At 45.0% G+C, this 17,473-nt stretch overlaps 1 protein-coding gene across 23 annotated transcripts in view; it reads left to right on the plus strand.

Annotated features, from left to right (window-relative positions):
* LOC100401450 (protocadherin gamma-C4) overlaps nucleotides 1-17,473 on the plus strand; it is a 181,746-nt gene that overhangs the window by 82,445 nt on the left and 81,828 nt on the right. Inside the window, exons 1-2 of one of the 23 annotated variants that reach the window (XM_078361610.1) lie at nucleotides 14,287-16,520; nucleotides 16,608-16,906. The exons of 18 other annotated variants lie outside the window; for them this stretch is intronic. In XM_078361610.1, coding sequence (XP_078217736.1) covers nucleotides 14,492-16,520; nucleotides 16,608-16,906 — 2,328 coding nt within the window. In that variant the 5' untranslated portion in view covers nucleotides 14,287-14,491. Of the gene's footprint in view, nucleotides 1-1,272; nucleotides 3,853-5,880; nucleotides 8,484-9,249; nucleotides 11,860-14,286; nucleotides 16,907-17,473 lie in introns of those variants that run through there. 4 more of the 23 variants (XM_035286923.3, XM_054250011.2, XM_035286886.3 and 1 more) reach the window with 4 other exon arrangements.

Here is a 17,473-nt window from a genome sequence, read left to right on the forward strand (position 1 = left end):
TCTCAGCTACTCGGTAGGCTGAGGTGGGAGAATCGCTTGAGCCCAGGAGGTCTAGGCTGCAGTGAACTGTGATTGTTTCACTGCACTCCAGTCTGGGTGACAGAGCAAGACCTTGCCTCAAAAAAAAAAGACATTTCCAAAAAATCAAATGAAATGCTATTGCCTTTGCTCTCAGTCTCTGTCTGATTCTCTGATAGAAGATTTTTGAAGAAAAAAGTTAAAATCTTTCAAGAGTTCTATACTGGGGAGGCATAGTGACATAAACACTTCTGAACATCCTGTTCTCTGTGTGAAAGAAGTGAACTTCTATAGTCTTTACATTTGAGGGAATGATTGCTGTGGGGTTGATGGGCACACACAGTTGAAGATATGTGAACTACTTGACTTTGGCCTCTCAGGCAAACTGCCTGAAAGAAGAGAATATTTGTGTTAGTATTAATGCTCTGATGAAAACAGGTTGACATAGACACTTATTGGTTAAAAACCTATATCACTACATCTAACTTTGTTTTTTAAAATCTTTAGTACTTCAAATTCTACATATTTCTTTTCTTGTTACAATGCAAACATTTTAATTTGCAACTGTAATATATGTTCTTTTTAGTTTGTTATCTGCTCATTTAAATGGGTCCACTTAACTTGTATGCCTATAAATTAAAGTACGTTTTCCACAAAACGGTTCATTAAGGCTCAGTAAACCTATTCTAGGAGGTTACTTTGAAAATCTCTTACACAATCCTAAGCTAAATAATTTAGTGAATTAAGTAGTTAAAATTATAAAGCTTCAGAGTGAGTTATCTCATGAAGTTTAATATAGTCTTTGTATGAATGTATATTAAATAAAACAAGGACTATTTAAATCACAATTTCAAATAAAATTTTAAGACTTTTCTGAATATACCTAGACACTCATATGACCTAAAATAAGCATTATTTACCTTTTACTAAAGTATGTACATTTCTGTAGGGAAAACATGTTGCAAATATATATTTAACCAAACATTGTTATGTGATATTTACAGTATTTTCATTCCACTTTATCACACCTCCAGTAAGAAACCTACATATAATAAATGATTTAAAGATAGGAGTGGGGGAAAAAAAAAACAAAGAATCTATGTAAAATAAAATAATCCAACAGAATGGAGTTTACTTTCCATTCCATGTATCACTTGGGTGCAGTAACTTCTCAGGACTCTGAGCGCCGCTGTTCACCTACTAGGAGAGAAAACGCAGCCAGAGCTCAATCCGGATTCTCTAACTACACAAAGCCCCACAAACCGGCTGCTGGGCTGCAGGGAAGCTCACTCCAGAATTTAAGGTGCGCAGGCTACAGAGACACCCTGCAGCCACAGAAAGAAAAAGGAACCGGTTGAAACACACAAAGTGTCCAGTGAGGACTTTGCAGAATTCTGTAACCAGACTACAATGGCCGCTCAAAGGAATCGCCCGGATTGCAGGGAGCTGGTCCTGTTCTGCCTTTTCCTCGGGATTCCATGGGAGGCTAGAGCCCGGCAGATCTCCTATTCAATTACTGAGGAATTAGAGAAAGGCTCCTTTGTGGGCAACATCTCCAAGGACTTGGGGATGGCGCCCCTGGAGCTGGCGGAGCGCGGAGTCCGCATCGTCTCCAGAGGTAGGACGCAGCTTTTCTCTCTGAACCCGCGCAGCGGCAGCTTGGTCACCGCGGGGAGGATAGACCGGGAGGAGCTCTGCGCTCAGAGCGCGCGGTGCCTGGTGAGTTTTAACATCCTTGTGGAAGATAGGGTGAAACTTTTTGGGATAGAAATTGAAGTAACTGATATCAATGACAACGCCCCAAAATTCCAAGCAGAAAATCTAGACGTAAAAATTAATGAAAATGTCGCTACGGGAATGCGTTTTCCTCTCCCGGAAGCTACTGATCCGGATGTGGGTGTGAACTCTTTGCAGAGCTACCAGCTCAGCCCCAACAAACACTTCTCCCTAAGAGTTCAGAGCCGCGCCAATGGCGTCAAGTACCCGGAGCTGGTACTGGAGCGTGCCCTAGATCGCGAGGAAGAGGCCATTCACCACCTGGTCCTCACTGCCTCCGACGGAGGTGACCCTCTACGATCTGGCACTGTCCTCGTCAGTGTGACCGTATTCGATGCAAATGACAACGCGCCGGTCTTCACCTTGCCCGAATACCGAGTGAGTGTTCCTGAGAATTTGCCTGTGGGCACTCAGCTGCTGACGGTCACAGCCACCGACAGGGACGAAGGTGCCAATGGAGAAGTGACATATTCATTCCGAAAATTACCTGACATGCAACTGTTGAAGTTCCAACTAAATAAATATACTGGAGAAATAAAAATATCTGAAAATCTAGATTATGAAGAAACAAATTTCTATGAAATAGAAATACAAGCAGAAGATGGAGGAGCGTATCTTGCAACTGCGAAAGTGTTGATTACAGTAGAAGATGTAAATGACAACAGTCCAGAGGTGACCCTCACGTCTCTATTTAGTCCAGTGACTGAAGATTCACCTCTGGGAACAGTCATAGCCCTTTTAAATGTGCATGATTTAGACTCTGGGCAGAATGGACAGGTAACCTGTTCCATTTTGGCCTATCTACCATTTAAATTAGAAAAGTCCATTGATAGTTATTACAGATTGGTGACACACAAAGCCCTTGACAGGGAACAGGTATCCTTTTACAATATCACAGTAACAGCCACAGATGGGGGAAGTCCACCTCTATCAACGGAAACTCAATTTATGCTGCAAGTGGCAGATATCAATGACAACCCACCTACCTTCTCTCATGTCTCCTACTTTACCTATATCCCAGAGAACAACGCCAGGGGTGCCTCCATCTTCTCAGTGACAGCACTGGACCCGGACAGCAAAGAGAACGCCCGGATTATTTACTCCCTGGCTGAAGACACCATCCAGGGGGCACCTCTGTCCTCATACATATCCATCAACTCAGACAGTGGCGTCCTGTATGCACTCAGATCCTTTGACTATGAGCAGTTTCATGAGCTACAGATGCAGGTGACAGCCAGCGATAGTGGGGATCCTCCACTCAGCAGCAACGTGTCTTTCAGTCTGTTCGTGCTGGACCAGAACGACAATACGCCAGAGATCTTGTACCCTGCCCACCCCACAGATGGTTCTACTGGCGTGGAGCTGGCGCCCCGCTCGGCAGAGCCCGGCTACCTGGTGACCAAGGTGGTGGCGGTGGACAGAGACTCGGGCCAGAACGCCTGGCTGTCCTACCGCCTGCTCAAGGCCAGCGAGCCCGGACTCTTCGTGGTGGGGTTGCACACGGGCGAGGTGCGCACGGCGCGGGCCCTGCTGGACAGAGACGCGCTCAAGCAGAGCCTCGTGGTGGCCGTCCAGGACCACGGCCAGCCTCCTCTCTCGGCCACTGTCACGCTCACCGTGGCGGTGGCCGATAGCATCCCCGAAGTCCTAGCGGACTTCGGCAGCCTTGAGTCTCCAGCTAATTCTGAAACCTCAGACCTCACGCTGTACCTGGTGGTATCGGTGGCCGCGGTCTCCTGCGTCTTCCTGGCCTTCGTCATCGTGCTACTGGCGCTCAGGCTGCGGCGCTGGCACAAGTCACGCCTGCTGCAGGCTTCGGAAGGCGGCTTGACAGCCGTCCCTGGCTCGAATTTTGTGGGCGTGGACGGGGTGCGGGCTTTCCTGCAGACCTATTCCCACGAGGTCTCACTCACCGCCGACTCGAGAAAGAGTCACCTGATCTTTCCCCAGCCCAACTATGCAGACACGCTCATCAGCCAGGAGAGCTGTGAGAAAAAGGATCCTTTGTCTTTATTAGATGATTCGAAGTTTCCTATAGAGGACACCCCTTTGGTTCCAGTGAGTTTTATTTTATTTTTCCTCTTTGTCTCTTGTTTAAAAAGTTATGATTGGTTTTACTTTTAATTTGCAGCATGAAGGTGGAAAGTGTAAATGCTAAAACACTGATGAGTAGAATTTGATGTTTGTTCAGGTTTTTTTTAAATATATCTTTTGGTAAAATGCACCTAGTCTCAATCAAGGCCTATTGTCATAAGGCTTTGTTACGATTAGCTCTGCAGAACCTTATAGTTTACTGTGTTGTTGAATATAATATTGGCAATTCCTAAGACAGACTTCCATACAGAAGTACCTGTCAATTTATATTTCCTCCTGGGTGATCACATACCGAAACTCCAGCCCCTTAAGCAACCCTCTTGTTCTGAAGGCAGGTCTGGTAAGAATAGGTACGTATCAGAAAGAAATGCATTATGGTCTCAGGAAATACAACCCAAATCCGAGATTACTCATGCAGTTCTTCCCAAGGAGAAGAGCAGTAGTACTTTTTCAAACTTCATTTTACACATTTTTCAATCTATACTTTGTGGTGATAGTTGTAGTTGAATATACTTAAATTTTCATCAATATTGAATTAATTTATTTATAAGAATATATGCTTAGATTTTTCCAGTCCTGTTTATACCTGATAACACTGCAGCATCCTTTTTGCATGTAACTGTCTAATTTTGCACTACTATGTGGAAGATATAGCGTTTTAATTTAACTTTTGTTGTTCAATAGGGATTCTAAAGAGGGTATAGAGGATGAAATTAAGAACATTGGGGGTTCTGCTTTTGTCTTTTTTGTTAAATTTTTTAATTACTAAAGCTGAAAGTAAATATAAATTGGGAAGACAGATAAATTTGTACATGTTCCCAATAACAGGAGCAAGAGATATATGATAAAGCTCTTTCGGTGGCTCTTTAATGTATAGGGAGGCAAATACCTGAAACTCTGAAAACTCTGAAATTGAGAAGGAAAATAAACTTAGAGCCAAGAAATAAATGCCATTTCTGCAGATCAGAATATAAGCACCAACAAACACAGCTGTAAAAAAGGAAAGAATATTTGCAAAGAAGTAGGGGAAATTATTCTAAACAAAGGATCAGAAGAGGTACTGATGAGTCCATTTACTTCAATGAAGATAGTGATGTATTAAGTTGATCTCTTAATTTTATCACTAATATTCTACAAAATGTGGTGTATAAAGTCAAAAATCATTCCAAAGTTTCTCAAGACCTTTACAAGACCATGACTTTTCTTCATGTCAGTCAACATTTTTTCAACGATAGGTGGAAGGAAAGCACACTCTTTAGGGTCACAATTATTAACCATTAAGTCATTGAAACTATTATATTTCTGTTTATGAGATTCAAAGTTGTGCGTTCATCTCAAATAGTTCTATAATTTTGAAAAATACAGTTTTTTGAAAACTACTTTTTGGACATGTAAGAAAATATTGTAAAATATAAGTATTTAAAAGCAATACAGGACACCCTGTATGATGGTAATGACTATGGCAATGGTTTTATTCCAGTACTTAAATTTGAAAGAAGGAATGATTACTTTCTAGCTAAATATAGGCTAGAATGGAAGGCAAAAAAAGTTTATGACTTATCTTCAGTACTTCCAGCTTCATGGATAATTACTCTTAAAAGGAGCAAGAATGATTGCTTCTGGATGGAGGAATTGGATAGCAACGGGCCATGGGATAGGAGACCTATAAACCTTCATGCTATATTCTTTTGTGCCTTTTTGAAATTTGAAGAAAATATTTATTTAAGATATATGTAAATTTTCGTACGTAAAACGATATGGTAGTATGACCAGTGGAAATATATTTCGTGCTGTAAAAAGAATCACTGAGGAAGAAGATTCAAATATTTTGGCTGCCAACTTGTATTTTTTAAAAAATCATTGAAAGAGATGGAGAAAAGCCAAGCTGCAGTCCCACATAAAGCCTCTGGGCGCCGCTGTCGGCCAGTTCAGAGCAGGCGCTGATGCCCGGGATCCTTCAGCCTCTAGCCTGGGATTCCCTGCGCAGCCAACAGAGAGAAGAAAACCAGCTCACACACACAGGCTCCCGGCTGCGCAGACCCTACCCAGCACACCGGATTCCCAGCCCCAAGACCCAGGACTCCTCCCGTCCTGGGCCGAATGGTCTTCTAGCACGGTAGAGTGCACTTTCTCCAACTGGAAAAGCTAGGACCCAGCGAGAATCCGAGCGAACGATGGGAGGGAGCTGCGCGCAGAGACGCCTGGCCGGCCTGCGGCAGGTATTATTTCCCTTGCTGCTGCCTTTGTTCTACCCCGCGCTGTGTGAGCCGATCCGCTACTCGATTCCGGAGGAGCTGGCCAAGGGCTCGGTGGTGGGGAACCTCGCTAAGGATCTAGGGCTCAGTGTCCTGGATGTGTCGGCTCGCAAGCTGCGAGTTAGCGCGGAGAAGCTGCACTTCAGCATAGACGCGGAGAGCGGGGACTTACTAGTGAAGGACCGAATAGACCGTGAGCAGATATGCAAAGAGAGAAGAAGATGTGAGCTGCAATTAGAAGCTGTGGTGGAAAATCCTTTAAATATCTTTCATATCATTGTAATGATTGAGGATGTTAATGACCACGCCCCTCAATTCCAGAAAGATGAAATAAACTTGGAAATCAGTGAATCCGTCAGCCCGGGGTTGGGAACAATTCTTGAGTCTGCAGAAGATCCTGATATTAGTATGAATTCGCTGAGCAAATACCAACTAAGTCCTAACGAGTATTTCTCATTGGTGGAGAAAGACAATCCTGATGGTGGCAAATATCCAGAATTAGTACTGCAGAAGACTCTGGACCGAGAAACGCAGAGCGCTCACCACTTGGTACTGACCGCCTTAGATGGTGGGGCCCCTCCCCGAAGCGGTACTGCTCAGATAAGAATTCTGGTGATCGATGCCAATGACAACCCCCCAGTGTTCAGCCAGGACGTGTACAGGATCAGCCTTCGGGAAGACGTGCCTCCAGGCACCTCCGTCCTGAGAGTGAAGGCCACTGACCAGGACGAGGGCATCAACTCGGAGATCACTTATTCCTTCGTTGGTGTGGCTGACAAAGCTCAGCACGTATTCTCTCTGGATTACACTACAGGAAGCATTCTAACTCAGCAGCCTTTGGATTTTGAAGAAGTGGAAAGATATACGATGAACATAGAAGCAAAAGACCGAGGATCTCTCTCGACACGGTGTAAAGTAATTATAGAAGTTCTAGATGAAAACGACAACAGCCCAGAAATAACCATCGCGTCACTCTCTGATCAGATTATGGAGGATTCCCCTCCAGGAGTGGTTGTTGCCCTCTTCAAAACACGGGACCGAGACTCTGGGGAAAATGGGGAAGTCAGGTGCAGTTTAAGTAGAGATGTTCCATTTAAGATTCATTCTTCTTCTAATAATTACTACAAGCTAGTAACAGATGGGGCCCTGGATCGGGAGCAGACCCCAGAGTACAACGTCACCATCACAGCCACCGACAGGGGCAAGCCTCCGCTCTCCTCCAGCAAAACCATCACCCTGCACATCACTGACGTCAATGACAACGTGCCTGTTTTCGGACAGTCCGCCTACCTGGTCCACGTGCCAGAAAACAACCAGCCAGGTGCCTCTATAGCGCAAGTCAGTGCCTCTGACCCGGACTTTGGGCCCAATGGCCATGTCTCCTACTCTATCGTTGCCAGTGACCTGGAGTCACGAACGGTGTCGTCCTACGTGTCGGTAAGCGCGCAGAGTGGGGTGGTGTTCGCGCAGCGTGCCTTCGACCACGAGCAGCTGCGCTCCTTCGAGCTCACGCTGCAGGCTCGCGACCAGGGCTCGCCGGCGCTCAGCACCAATGTGAGCCTGCGCGTGTTGGTGGGCGACCGTAATGACAACGCACCACGGGTGCTGTACCCTGCGCTGGGTGCCGACGGCTCCGCGCTCTTTGACACGGTGCCGAGGGCCACGCAGCCAGGCTACCTGGTGACCAAGGTGGTGGCGGTGGACGCCGACTCGGGGCATAATGCCTGGCTGTCCTACCACATGGTGCAGGTCAGTGAACCCGGGCTCTTCAGCCTGGGTCTGCGAACGGGCGAGGTGCGCATGGTGCGTGCTTTGGGTGACAAGGACTCGGTCCGCCATCGCCTGCTGGTCGCTGTAAAAGATGGAGGACAGCCACCCCTTTCAGCCACTGCCACGCTGCACCTGGTGTTCGCGGATAGGTTGCAAGAGGTGCTGCCGGACTTCAGCAACCGTCCCACATCCTCTGACTCCCAGGCCGAGCTGCAGTTTTACCTCGTGGTGGCCTTGGCCTTGATTTCTGCGCTTTTTCTCCTCGCGGTGATTCTAGCGATTGCTCTACGCCTACGACAGTCTTTCAGCCCTACTGGACCGGGCTGCTTTGAGTCAGTTCTCTGCTCCAAATCCGGACCTGTGGTTCCCCCCAAATACAATGAGGGAACGTTGCCCTATGCCTATAATTTTAGTGTACCTGGGGATCAAATGAATCCAGAATTTAATTTTCTTACGTCTGTTGATCTTTGTCCAGCCACACAAGATAACCTCAACAAAGATAGCTCTTCCGTGCTACTGGCTAGCATTCTAACTCCTGGTGTTGAAACAGATAAGAAGATTTTTAAACAGGTAAGTATTTAAAAATGTATTCACTCCTTTTTACATTACAATATGCCAATATATTTCAATATAGTTATATTACTTTAAGATTCTAGATAACCTCTTCATAGGGCCCCCAGAATATAGGTGAAATTTATGGTTATTGTTAAAAGTTTAAATAAAATGCCTCTATCTTCCTACTATTCAAAGACATTTTAAAGCAAACTACATGGATAATCTCAGATGAAATTTTCATGAAATAAAATACCTTTTGGTTAAAAATATAAAATACAGGTATACTTTTATGCCATGGTATTTTAATTGAAATCCTGATGCTACTCATTTTTTCTTAAGTGTTTCATGTTCATTTACTCAATAAAGAAACACTTGTAAAAATTATGGTTAGGCATCCTACGTGATGATTTTATCGGGACCGTGTTATTCCACTTCCAGAAATGTCGCTCCTTTCAGTCGGTAAAAATCAGCTGGAACCAACTATAACCCGCAAGTTTTCAATTCCAATAATATATTTTGAAAACATTTTAAAAATTAAGCAAGCCCTTTATTAAACTGAGTAATTATACTCCTTTCATGAGTGTTCTTGGTAAAATTTTAACATCACATTATGATTATTGTGGTTGTTTTAAGCTCTACAAATACGTGCGATTAACGATGAGGTGAGTAATCATTTCTCCGGGAATTTCTTAGTCGTTGCAATAATAAGAATGGGCTCTAGGCGCCGCTGTTCACCAATCAGGGAATGGGAAGCTGCGCTCTATCTAGTCCCTCCCTCCGCCTCTACCACACAAAGCGAATGAGATGGATACTCACAGATCCTGACACTGGAAACTTAAAAGTACTTTCCTTCGCTTTCTGATATATTTTGGATGCAGTCGGTCTGGGACTTCATAGATACATCAGCCGGTTCACAACACACTAGTTCCAGAAACCGCGGAATATCGCCTTAGAGTCTGCGATGGCAAATCGGCTACTGCGCCTGGACCGCAGTCGGCTGGTGCTGCTGTGCATTTTCTTGGGGATGCTGCGGGGGTTCCGGGCCAGGCAGATCCGATATTCGGTGCCCGAAGAGACCGAAAACGGCTATTTCGTGGGCAACATCTCCAAGGACCTGGGGTTGGAGCCCCGGGAGCTGGCGCAGCGCGGAGTCCGCATCGTCTCCAGAGGGAAGACACAGCTTTTCGCTGTGGATCCGCGAAGCGGCAGCTTGATCACGGCAGGCAGGATAGACCGGGAGGAGCTCTGTGAGACGGTGTCCTCCTGTTTTTTAAATATGGAGATTCTCGTGGAAGACACCTTGAAGATTTACGGAGTGGAGGTGGAAATAAGGGATATTAATGATAACGCCCCCAGCTTCCAGGAAGAGGAAGTGGAGATAAAAGTTAGTGAGCATGCAACTCCTGGGGCGCGATTTGCTCTTCCTAATGCTAGGGATCCAGATGTGGGAGTGAACTCCCTCCAGAGCTACCAGCTCAGCTCTAATAGTTACTTTTCCTTGCAAGTGCGGGACAGAACGGATGGGGCCAAAAATCCAGAACTAGTACTGGAGGAAAGCCTGGACCGAGAGAAAGAGGCTGCTCACCTCCTCCTCCTCACAGCTTTAGATGCAGGTGATCCCATCCGAAAGGGCGCGATTCCCATTCGTGTGGTGGTCCTCGACGTGAATGACCACATCCCAATGTTTACACAGTCCGTATATCGCGTGAGCGTTCCAGAAAATCTCAGCTCCGGAACTCGGGTGCTGGTGGTAAACGCAACGGATCCAGACGAGGGAATCAACGGGGAAGTAATGTATTCATTTCGGAACATGGAAAGCAAGGTTTCTGAAATATTCCAGTTGGATTCACAAACTGGAGAAGTTCTAGTACGGGGGTCTCTGGATTTTGAAAAATATAGATTCTATGAGATGGAAATTCAAGGCCAAGATGGTGGCGGTCTCTTTACCACCGCGACAATGTTGATCACTGTTGTGGATGTGAATGATAACGCTCCAGAAATAACTATCACCTCTTCTATTAATTCAATTATGGAAAACTCCCCTCCAGGTACAGTCATTGCTCTTCTAAATGTGCAAGATCAAGATTCTGGAGAAAATGGTCAGGTCTCCTGTTTTATTCCTAACCACCTGCCTTTTAAATTAGAAAAGACTTATGGAAATTATTACAAATTGAAAACAAGCAGAGTGCTAGACAGGGAGTTGGTCCAGAGCTACAATATAACATTGACAGCCACAGACCAGGGAAGCCCGCCTTTGTCTACCGAAACTCACATCTGGCTGAATGTGGCAGATGACAACGATAACCCTCCAGTTTTTCCTCACTCGTCTTACTCTGCCTACATTCCCGAAAACAACCCCAGAGGTGCCTCCATCTTCTCAGTGACCGCCCTGGACCCGGACAGCAAAGAGAATGCCCTGGTCACTTACTCTCTGATGGATGGCACTGTCCAGGGGGTGCCTCTGTCCTCCTATATCTCTATTAATTCCAACACTGGTGTTCTCTATGCCCTACAATCCTTCGACTATGAGCAGTTTCGAGACTTACAACTGAGAGTGATAGCACATGACAGCGGGGACCCGCCTCTCAGCAGTAACGTGTCGCTGAGCCTGTTCCTGCTGGACCATAACGACAACGCGCCCGAGATCCTGTACCCCGCCCTCCCCACAGACGGTTCCACTGGAGTGGAGCTGGCGCCCCGCTCCGCAGAGCCCGGCTACCTGGTGACCAAGGTGGTGGCAGTGGACAGAGACTCGGGCCAGAACGCCTGGCTGTCCTACCACCTGCTCAAGTCCAGCGAGCCTGGACTCTTCGCGGTGGGGCTGCACACGGGCGAGGTGCGCACGGCGCGGGCCCTGCTGGACAGAGACGCACTCAAGCAGAGCCTCGTGGTGGCCGTCCAGGACCACGGCCAGCCCCCTCTCTCGGCCACTGTCACGCTCACCGTGGCGGTGGCCGACAGCATCCCCGAAATCCTGGCGGACCTCAGCAGCCTTGAGTCTCCAGCTAATTCTGAAACCTCAGACCTCACGCTGTACCTGGTGGTAGCGGTGGCCGCGGTCTCCTGCGTCTTCCTGGCCTTCATCATCGTGCTGCTGGCGCTCAGGCTGCGGCGCTGGCACAAGTCACGCCTGCTGCAGGCTTCAGGAGGCGGCTTAATAGGAGCGCCAGCGTCACACTTTGTGGGCGTGGACGGGGTGCGAACTTTCCTGCAGACCTATTCCCACGAGGTCTCCCTCACCGCGGACTCGCGGAAGAGTCACCTGATTTTCCCCCAGCCCAACTATGCAGACACGCTCATTAGCCAGGAGAGCTGTGAGAAAAGCCAGCCACTCTTAATAGCCGAAGACTCAGCTATCGTTTTAGGCAAATGTGACCCAACAAGTAATCAGGTGAGATTTATTTCTCTGCCTCCTAATTGGTGATATCTTGGCACAAGTCTTTTAAGGAGATGTTTTTTGAGCCTGTTTTGAAAACTGGTTTGGTAGGGGCATTTATTTACTTCATATATATTTAGAGAAATACATGTGAGTTGTACTTTGCCTTTCATGAGATTACCAGCATCTATCAGAACGTTTCTGTGAAAGTCATTTTTCAGCCCTGGAATATTTTCTTGTGATTTCAAAGGGGCAATTCAACTATGTTGATTTGGTTTGGAGTAAGTTGAATTTTAGTATTATTTTTCTATTATCAGTCTATGAAGCTATAAATTTATTATATATTTTTGATACAAATTGATTTACAAACTTTTTATTTCAATTTCAATTTTGCAGTGCCTCCACTGATTTGTAGTTATATTCCACCATTATTTGCTATTACTGCTAATGTTCAAATTTTGATCCTGTTGATTTAATAACATGCTTCCTCTAGCTCTCTTTCTCATCTATCTACACACACACACACACACACACACACACACTTACACATGTAAGCTTTTCTCTGAGCAATTCTATTTTGATTCTTGGTGGCTGGTAGTATGCTTAGATCCTGTTGACTATTTGAACTTTGTCTCATTTCTTCATCCTGTCAAAACAGACTTATTGACTGGCTTTTAACTACTGCATTTCCTTGGGAGATAAAATTTATATCACATTTTTTTCTTAAGTTTTAGATATCTTTTCCATTACCGTAGTGAAGTTACAGTGACTATTCTGAGAAAATAATTGAATTATTAAATTTTTATTCTTTTATTTTATTTTCCTTTTATTCTTTTACTTTGGTGTCTGTGTTTGTATGAATGGAAGGATTTTTTAATGTAGTAAATGCACATATAGAAATAACTTGATTTTGATTCAGTGCTTCTCAAAAAGCTGTTTTCAAATGTACTTAAGATGTCTACAGATTTACAAATAGAGTAGTTTGTGAATATATAATATTGAAAGTAGGCATTTGGACTTCATGAGACTGATTTAGCTAGTATCATTCTGGCTATTTTTTGCTCGTTTTCAATATATCTGGGAGTCATAGATTCCTTCTTTCTTTTATAAGGTCATTCTTATGGCAAATAGTACATTCACTTCTTGTATTCAGACCAACTTGTTATTGAAGCTTGATAGTTGCCTGACGTACATGTTATCTGAAGCAATGTCTAGGAAAGCCAAATGAGGAAATGAGACTTATCCAGAGTTTTTGATCACAGGAATCACTTTCAGAATCAATTCCGTCAACAGTCTCACATCACTTATAGATATTTGTCCCAAATTACTTGCATATTGAATGTTCTCTTTCAAGTTTATTTTTCTCATTTAGGAATTTACCTTATGCCATTAGTTGTAAACTGACTAGTGCTTGGACAAAAATAATTTCAGTTGTAGGCAAGGCAAATCATCCAACAGAGGCCTAAATTGTCTTGAAGTCCAGAAAAATGTTGGTATATTTTGAGCGTCTGGGGATAGGATTTATACTTGTGGAATTCTAAACTGAGAAAAATGGTGTAAGGTATTGTACTTGGACTGGAATTAAATAAAAATGATATGAGGCATTTGGCAGGGAAAAGGAGATTGTTCCATATTTTAAAACCTAATAATCTAAACCAACTAGGAGCTTGCATCCAAGATCTTGGAGAACAAAAAGGATGGGTTGGCTTTGAAACATGCTATTAAGGTTATTTTGATTTGGAGGTAGTGATAAAGTTCTGTTCAGGTATAACATATAGTCCCATTAAATAGAGGATAAAAATAAAATACCCTCACTTTTCATGTTATTCCTATGGCAACCTACTAGGCTATACCTTTATATTCTCTTTATGATGAAAGTGTAAAACACTTAATAATCCTCTTCAGAAACCTCTTTTGTAAGTAATAAGAAAGATTTGGCTATCTTTACTCTGAATCTGCCCTATATAGTTTTCAGTGCTCCTCCAGTTTTCTCTGATAAAATAGGAGGAAAATTATCTGCACATCAGATTGAAAAAAATACTGCATATATCTCATAGTGGTCAAAATTTTCCCATGACACTTGGTGGGGATGTTTTCCCACATGGTTTTGGTTCTACATCAGGAGACAAGATTTTGCCTAGTTCCTCCAATATATGCATTGCTTCTGGTTAGAAAAAACTTTAACTTTCCTTTACTGGGTTAATGGCTGTTGTATATGATCCTGTCTCTAAGGAATATTCTTTGGTAGTAAACACTGGAAAATAGTCACATCCAAAACTCATAAAGTGTCTAGTTTCCTATACATTAGTCCAACATATCTGTCTAAATTCTGAAAATCCTATTGAATTAGCAACTGTTTCTGGCTGCAGTTTTCTAAATAGACTCAGAGCGCCGCTGTTGGCCAATGTGCTGCAAGAACTGGAGCCTGGGATCTACCAGGACGACATTCTGTTTAGTCGCAGAAGCAAGTCGAAAGGCGAGTGGCCCAGACTTGGGCTTTCTGCTCCAGCAAATCTGATTCCATACGGATTGGAATGCCTTCACACTGGGATCATTGAGTTTTCTGTTCGTGGAACTAAATATTTTAAAAAGCAGTTTGCGAAACGTTTTCTCTTAACATCGGAGACTGCAGCAACGCACGGGAAGGATGGGAAACAGGGTGAAGCAGAGAACCAGGACCCGGCGGCGGCAAGTACTCTTTCCTTTCCTGCTGCCTTTGTTCTGCGGGGCGCTCTCGGAGCAGCTGAGCTACTCTATTCCAGAAGAAATGGTCCGGGGCTCAGTGGTGGGGAACCTTGTTGAGGATATGGGGCTGCATGTTCAGGATTTATTGGCCCGAAACCTTAGAGTTAGTGCAGAGAAACAATACTTTACCATGAACACTAAGAATGGGAACATACTTGTGAGTGACAGAATAGATCGAGAGTCACTCTGTCCTCAAAATCCTCTGTGTGTCATACCCTTAGAGATTGTAGCAGAGAATCCTCTAAATGTTTTTCACATAAATGTGATGATAGAAGATATAAATGATAATCCACCTCATTTCCCCCAAAATAGCATTGTTTTACAAATCAATGAACTAGCAATTCCAGGCACTCGGTTTGGCCTGGAATCTGCTACAGATGCGGATGTAGGGCATCACTCTCTCCAGAGTTACCAACTCAGCTCTAATGAGCATTTCTCTCTGATGATGGATAAGACTGAAGGCAAGAACGCTCCAGAATTAGTGTTGGAGAAGCCCCTGGACCGGGAACAACAGAGCTTCCATCTCCTGGTCTTGACAGCAATGGATGGGGGTGACCCAGTCCTAACTGGCACTACTGCAATTCAAATTGAGGTCACTGATGCCAACGATAATGCCCCAGTTTTTAGTCAGGATGTGTACAAAGTCAGCCTTAGAGAGAATGTGCCCCCAGGCACCTCTGTACTAAAGGTGACAGCATCTGACCAGGATGAAGGTATCAATGCAGAGATCACCTACTCTTTCAAATCCCTACGAGATGATATTGGAAATCTGTTTGTGCTAGACAATCAAAATGGGGAAATTAAATCAAAAGACTTTATAGACTTTGAAATTCGTAGCAGTTATACCATGAGCATAGAAGCTAAGGACGGTGGAGGCATGACCAGCCAATGTAAAATTATACTAGAAATCCTAGATGAGAATGACAATGCCCCAGACGTGGTTTTTACTTCGGTGTCCAGTTCTGTAACTGAAGATGCAGAACCTGGGACGGTGATCGCTCTGTTCAAAACACATGATAAAGATTCAGGGGAAAATGGGGAGGTTACATGCATCATAAACGAAAGAGTTCCTTTTCGAATAGAATCTTCCACCAATAATTACTATAAGCTTGTAACAGATGGGACACTGGATCGGGAGAGGACTCCGGAATACAATGTCACCATCACTGCCACCGACAGGGGCAAGCCTCCGCTCTCATCCAGCACAAGCGTCACCCTACGCATTGGTGATGTCAACGACAACGCTCCGGTTTTCCACCAGGCCTCCTACATGGTCCACGTGGCAGAAAACAACCCTCCCGGAGCCTCCATCGCTCAAGTCAGCGCCTCTGACCAGGACCTAGGGCTGAATGGCCAAGTCTCCTACTCCATTGTTGCCAGTAACTTGGAGCCGCGGACACTGTTGTCCTACGTGTCCGTGAGCGCACAAAGAGGGGTGGTGTTCGCGCAGCGCTCCTTCGACCATGAGCAGCTGCGCGCCTTCGAACTCACGCTGCAGGCCCGCGACCACGGCTCGCCCGCGCTCAGCGCCAACGTGAGCCTGAGCGTATTGGTGGGCGACTTGAATGACAATGCGCCGCGGGTGCTGTACCCCGCGCTGGCGCCCGATGGCTCCGCATTCTTCGATATGGTGCCGCGCGCCGCAGAGTCCGGCTACCTGGTGACCAAGGTGGTGGCGGTGGACGCAGATTCGGGACACAACGCTTGGCTGTCCTACCACGTGCTGCAGGCCAGCGAGCCTGGGCTTTTCAGCCTGGGACTGCGCACTGGCGAGGTGCGCACGGCACGTGCCTTGGGAGACAGGGACTCCTCCCGACAGCGCCTGCTGGTTGCTGTGCGTGACGGAGGACAGCCGCCACTCTCGGCCACCGCTACGCTTCATTTGGTCTTCGCAGACAGCCTGCAGGAGGCACTGCCAGACTTCAGTGACGGTCCTGTGCCCTCTAATTCCCAGACAGAGCTGCAGATTTACTTGGTGGTGGCCTTGGCCTTGATTTCTGTGCTCTTCTTCCTAGCAGTGATTCTGGCGGTCGCTCTGCGCCTGCGACGCTCCTCCGGCCCCTCTGCCTGTGGTTGCTTTCAGACTGGTCTCTGTTCTAAGACTAGACCAGGGGTTTCTCTCAACTACAACGAGGGAACTTTGCCTTATTCCTACAATCTGTATGTTGCCTCGGATTCTCAAAAAACAAGATTTAATTTTCTCACCATGAAGCCGGAAATGGTTCCCCCACGAGATATTTCTAATGAAGCTTCTCTAGTAGCAGATGTCACTGAAGAGAATAACAAGATAAGCTCTAACTCTGTCGCTCCTACTCACGTGAGTTCCAGTGAATGTTTTTCATTTACAAATGAGTGTGGTTTAATTTTCAAACCAATATTTTGGCAAGAAAATCTTAAACATTTTATATCTACTATTGCCTCAGGTTTGTTGGCCTACTCTTAATATTTCCAGTTCCTGTCTGTGTTGACCGGTAACTTCATTATTAGCTTTAATATATTTTTGAAACATTTAAACCATTTTTACCCAAGACATTCTTTATACACACAAACACACACATGTGAGAAGTACTATGATACTGCTGTCATTGAGATATTTTAATTGAAGAATAAATTTTTTTCTATGATGTTTCTTGGGACATCATTATCTTGAGTATATAAGGCTTTTTCTTTCATCCATTAACTATAAATTTTGAGGAAAATTCATGAGAAAATGCTTTTAAAAAAAATGAGATGAAGATCTCACTGTGTTGCCGAGCCTGGACTCAAACTCCTAGGCTGTGGTGATCTTCCCACCTCAGTCTCCAGAGTAGCTGAGGCTAGAGTTGCCTGGCACTGGTAGAGAAAAAAGCTTTAAAAAATAAGAACATGGTAATTATTTGATAAT

Source organism: Callithrix jacchus, chromosome 2 (genome assembly GCF_049354715.1).
Source record: "Callithrix jacchus isolate 240 chromosome 2, calJac240_pri, whole genome shotgun sequence".
In the NCBI taxonomy this organism is placed as follows: Eukaryota; Metazoa; Chordata; class Mammalia; order Primates; family Cebidae; genus Callithrix; species Callithrix jacchus.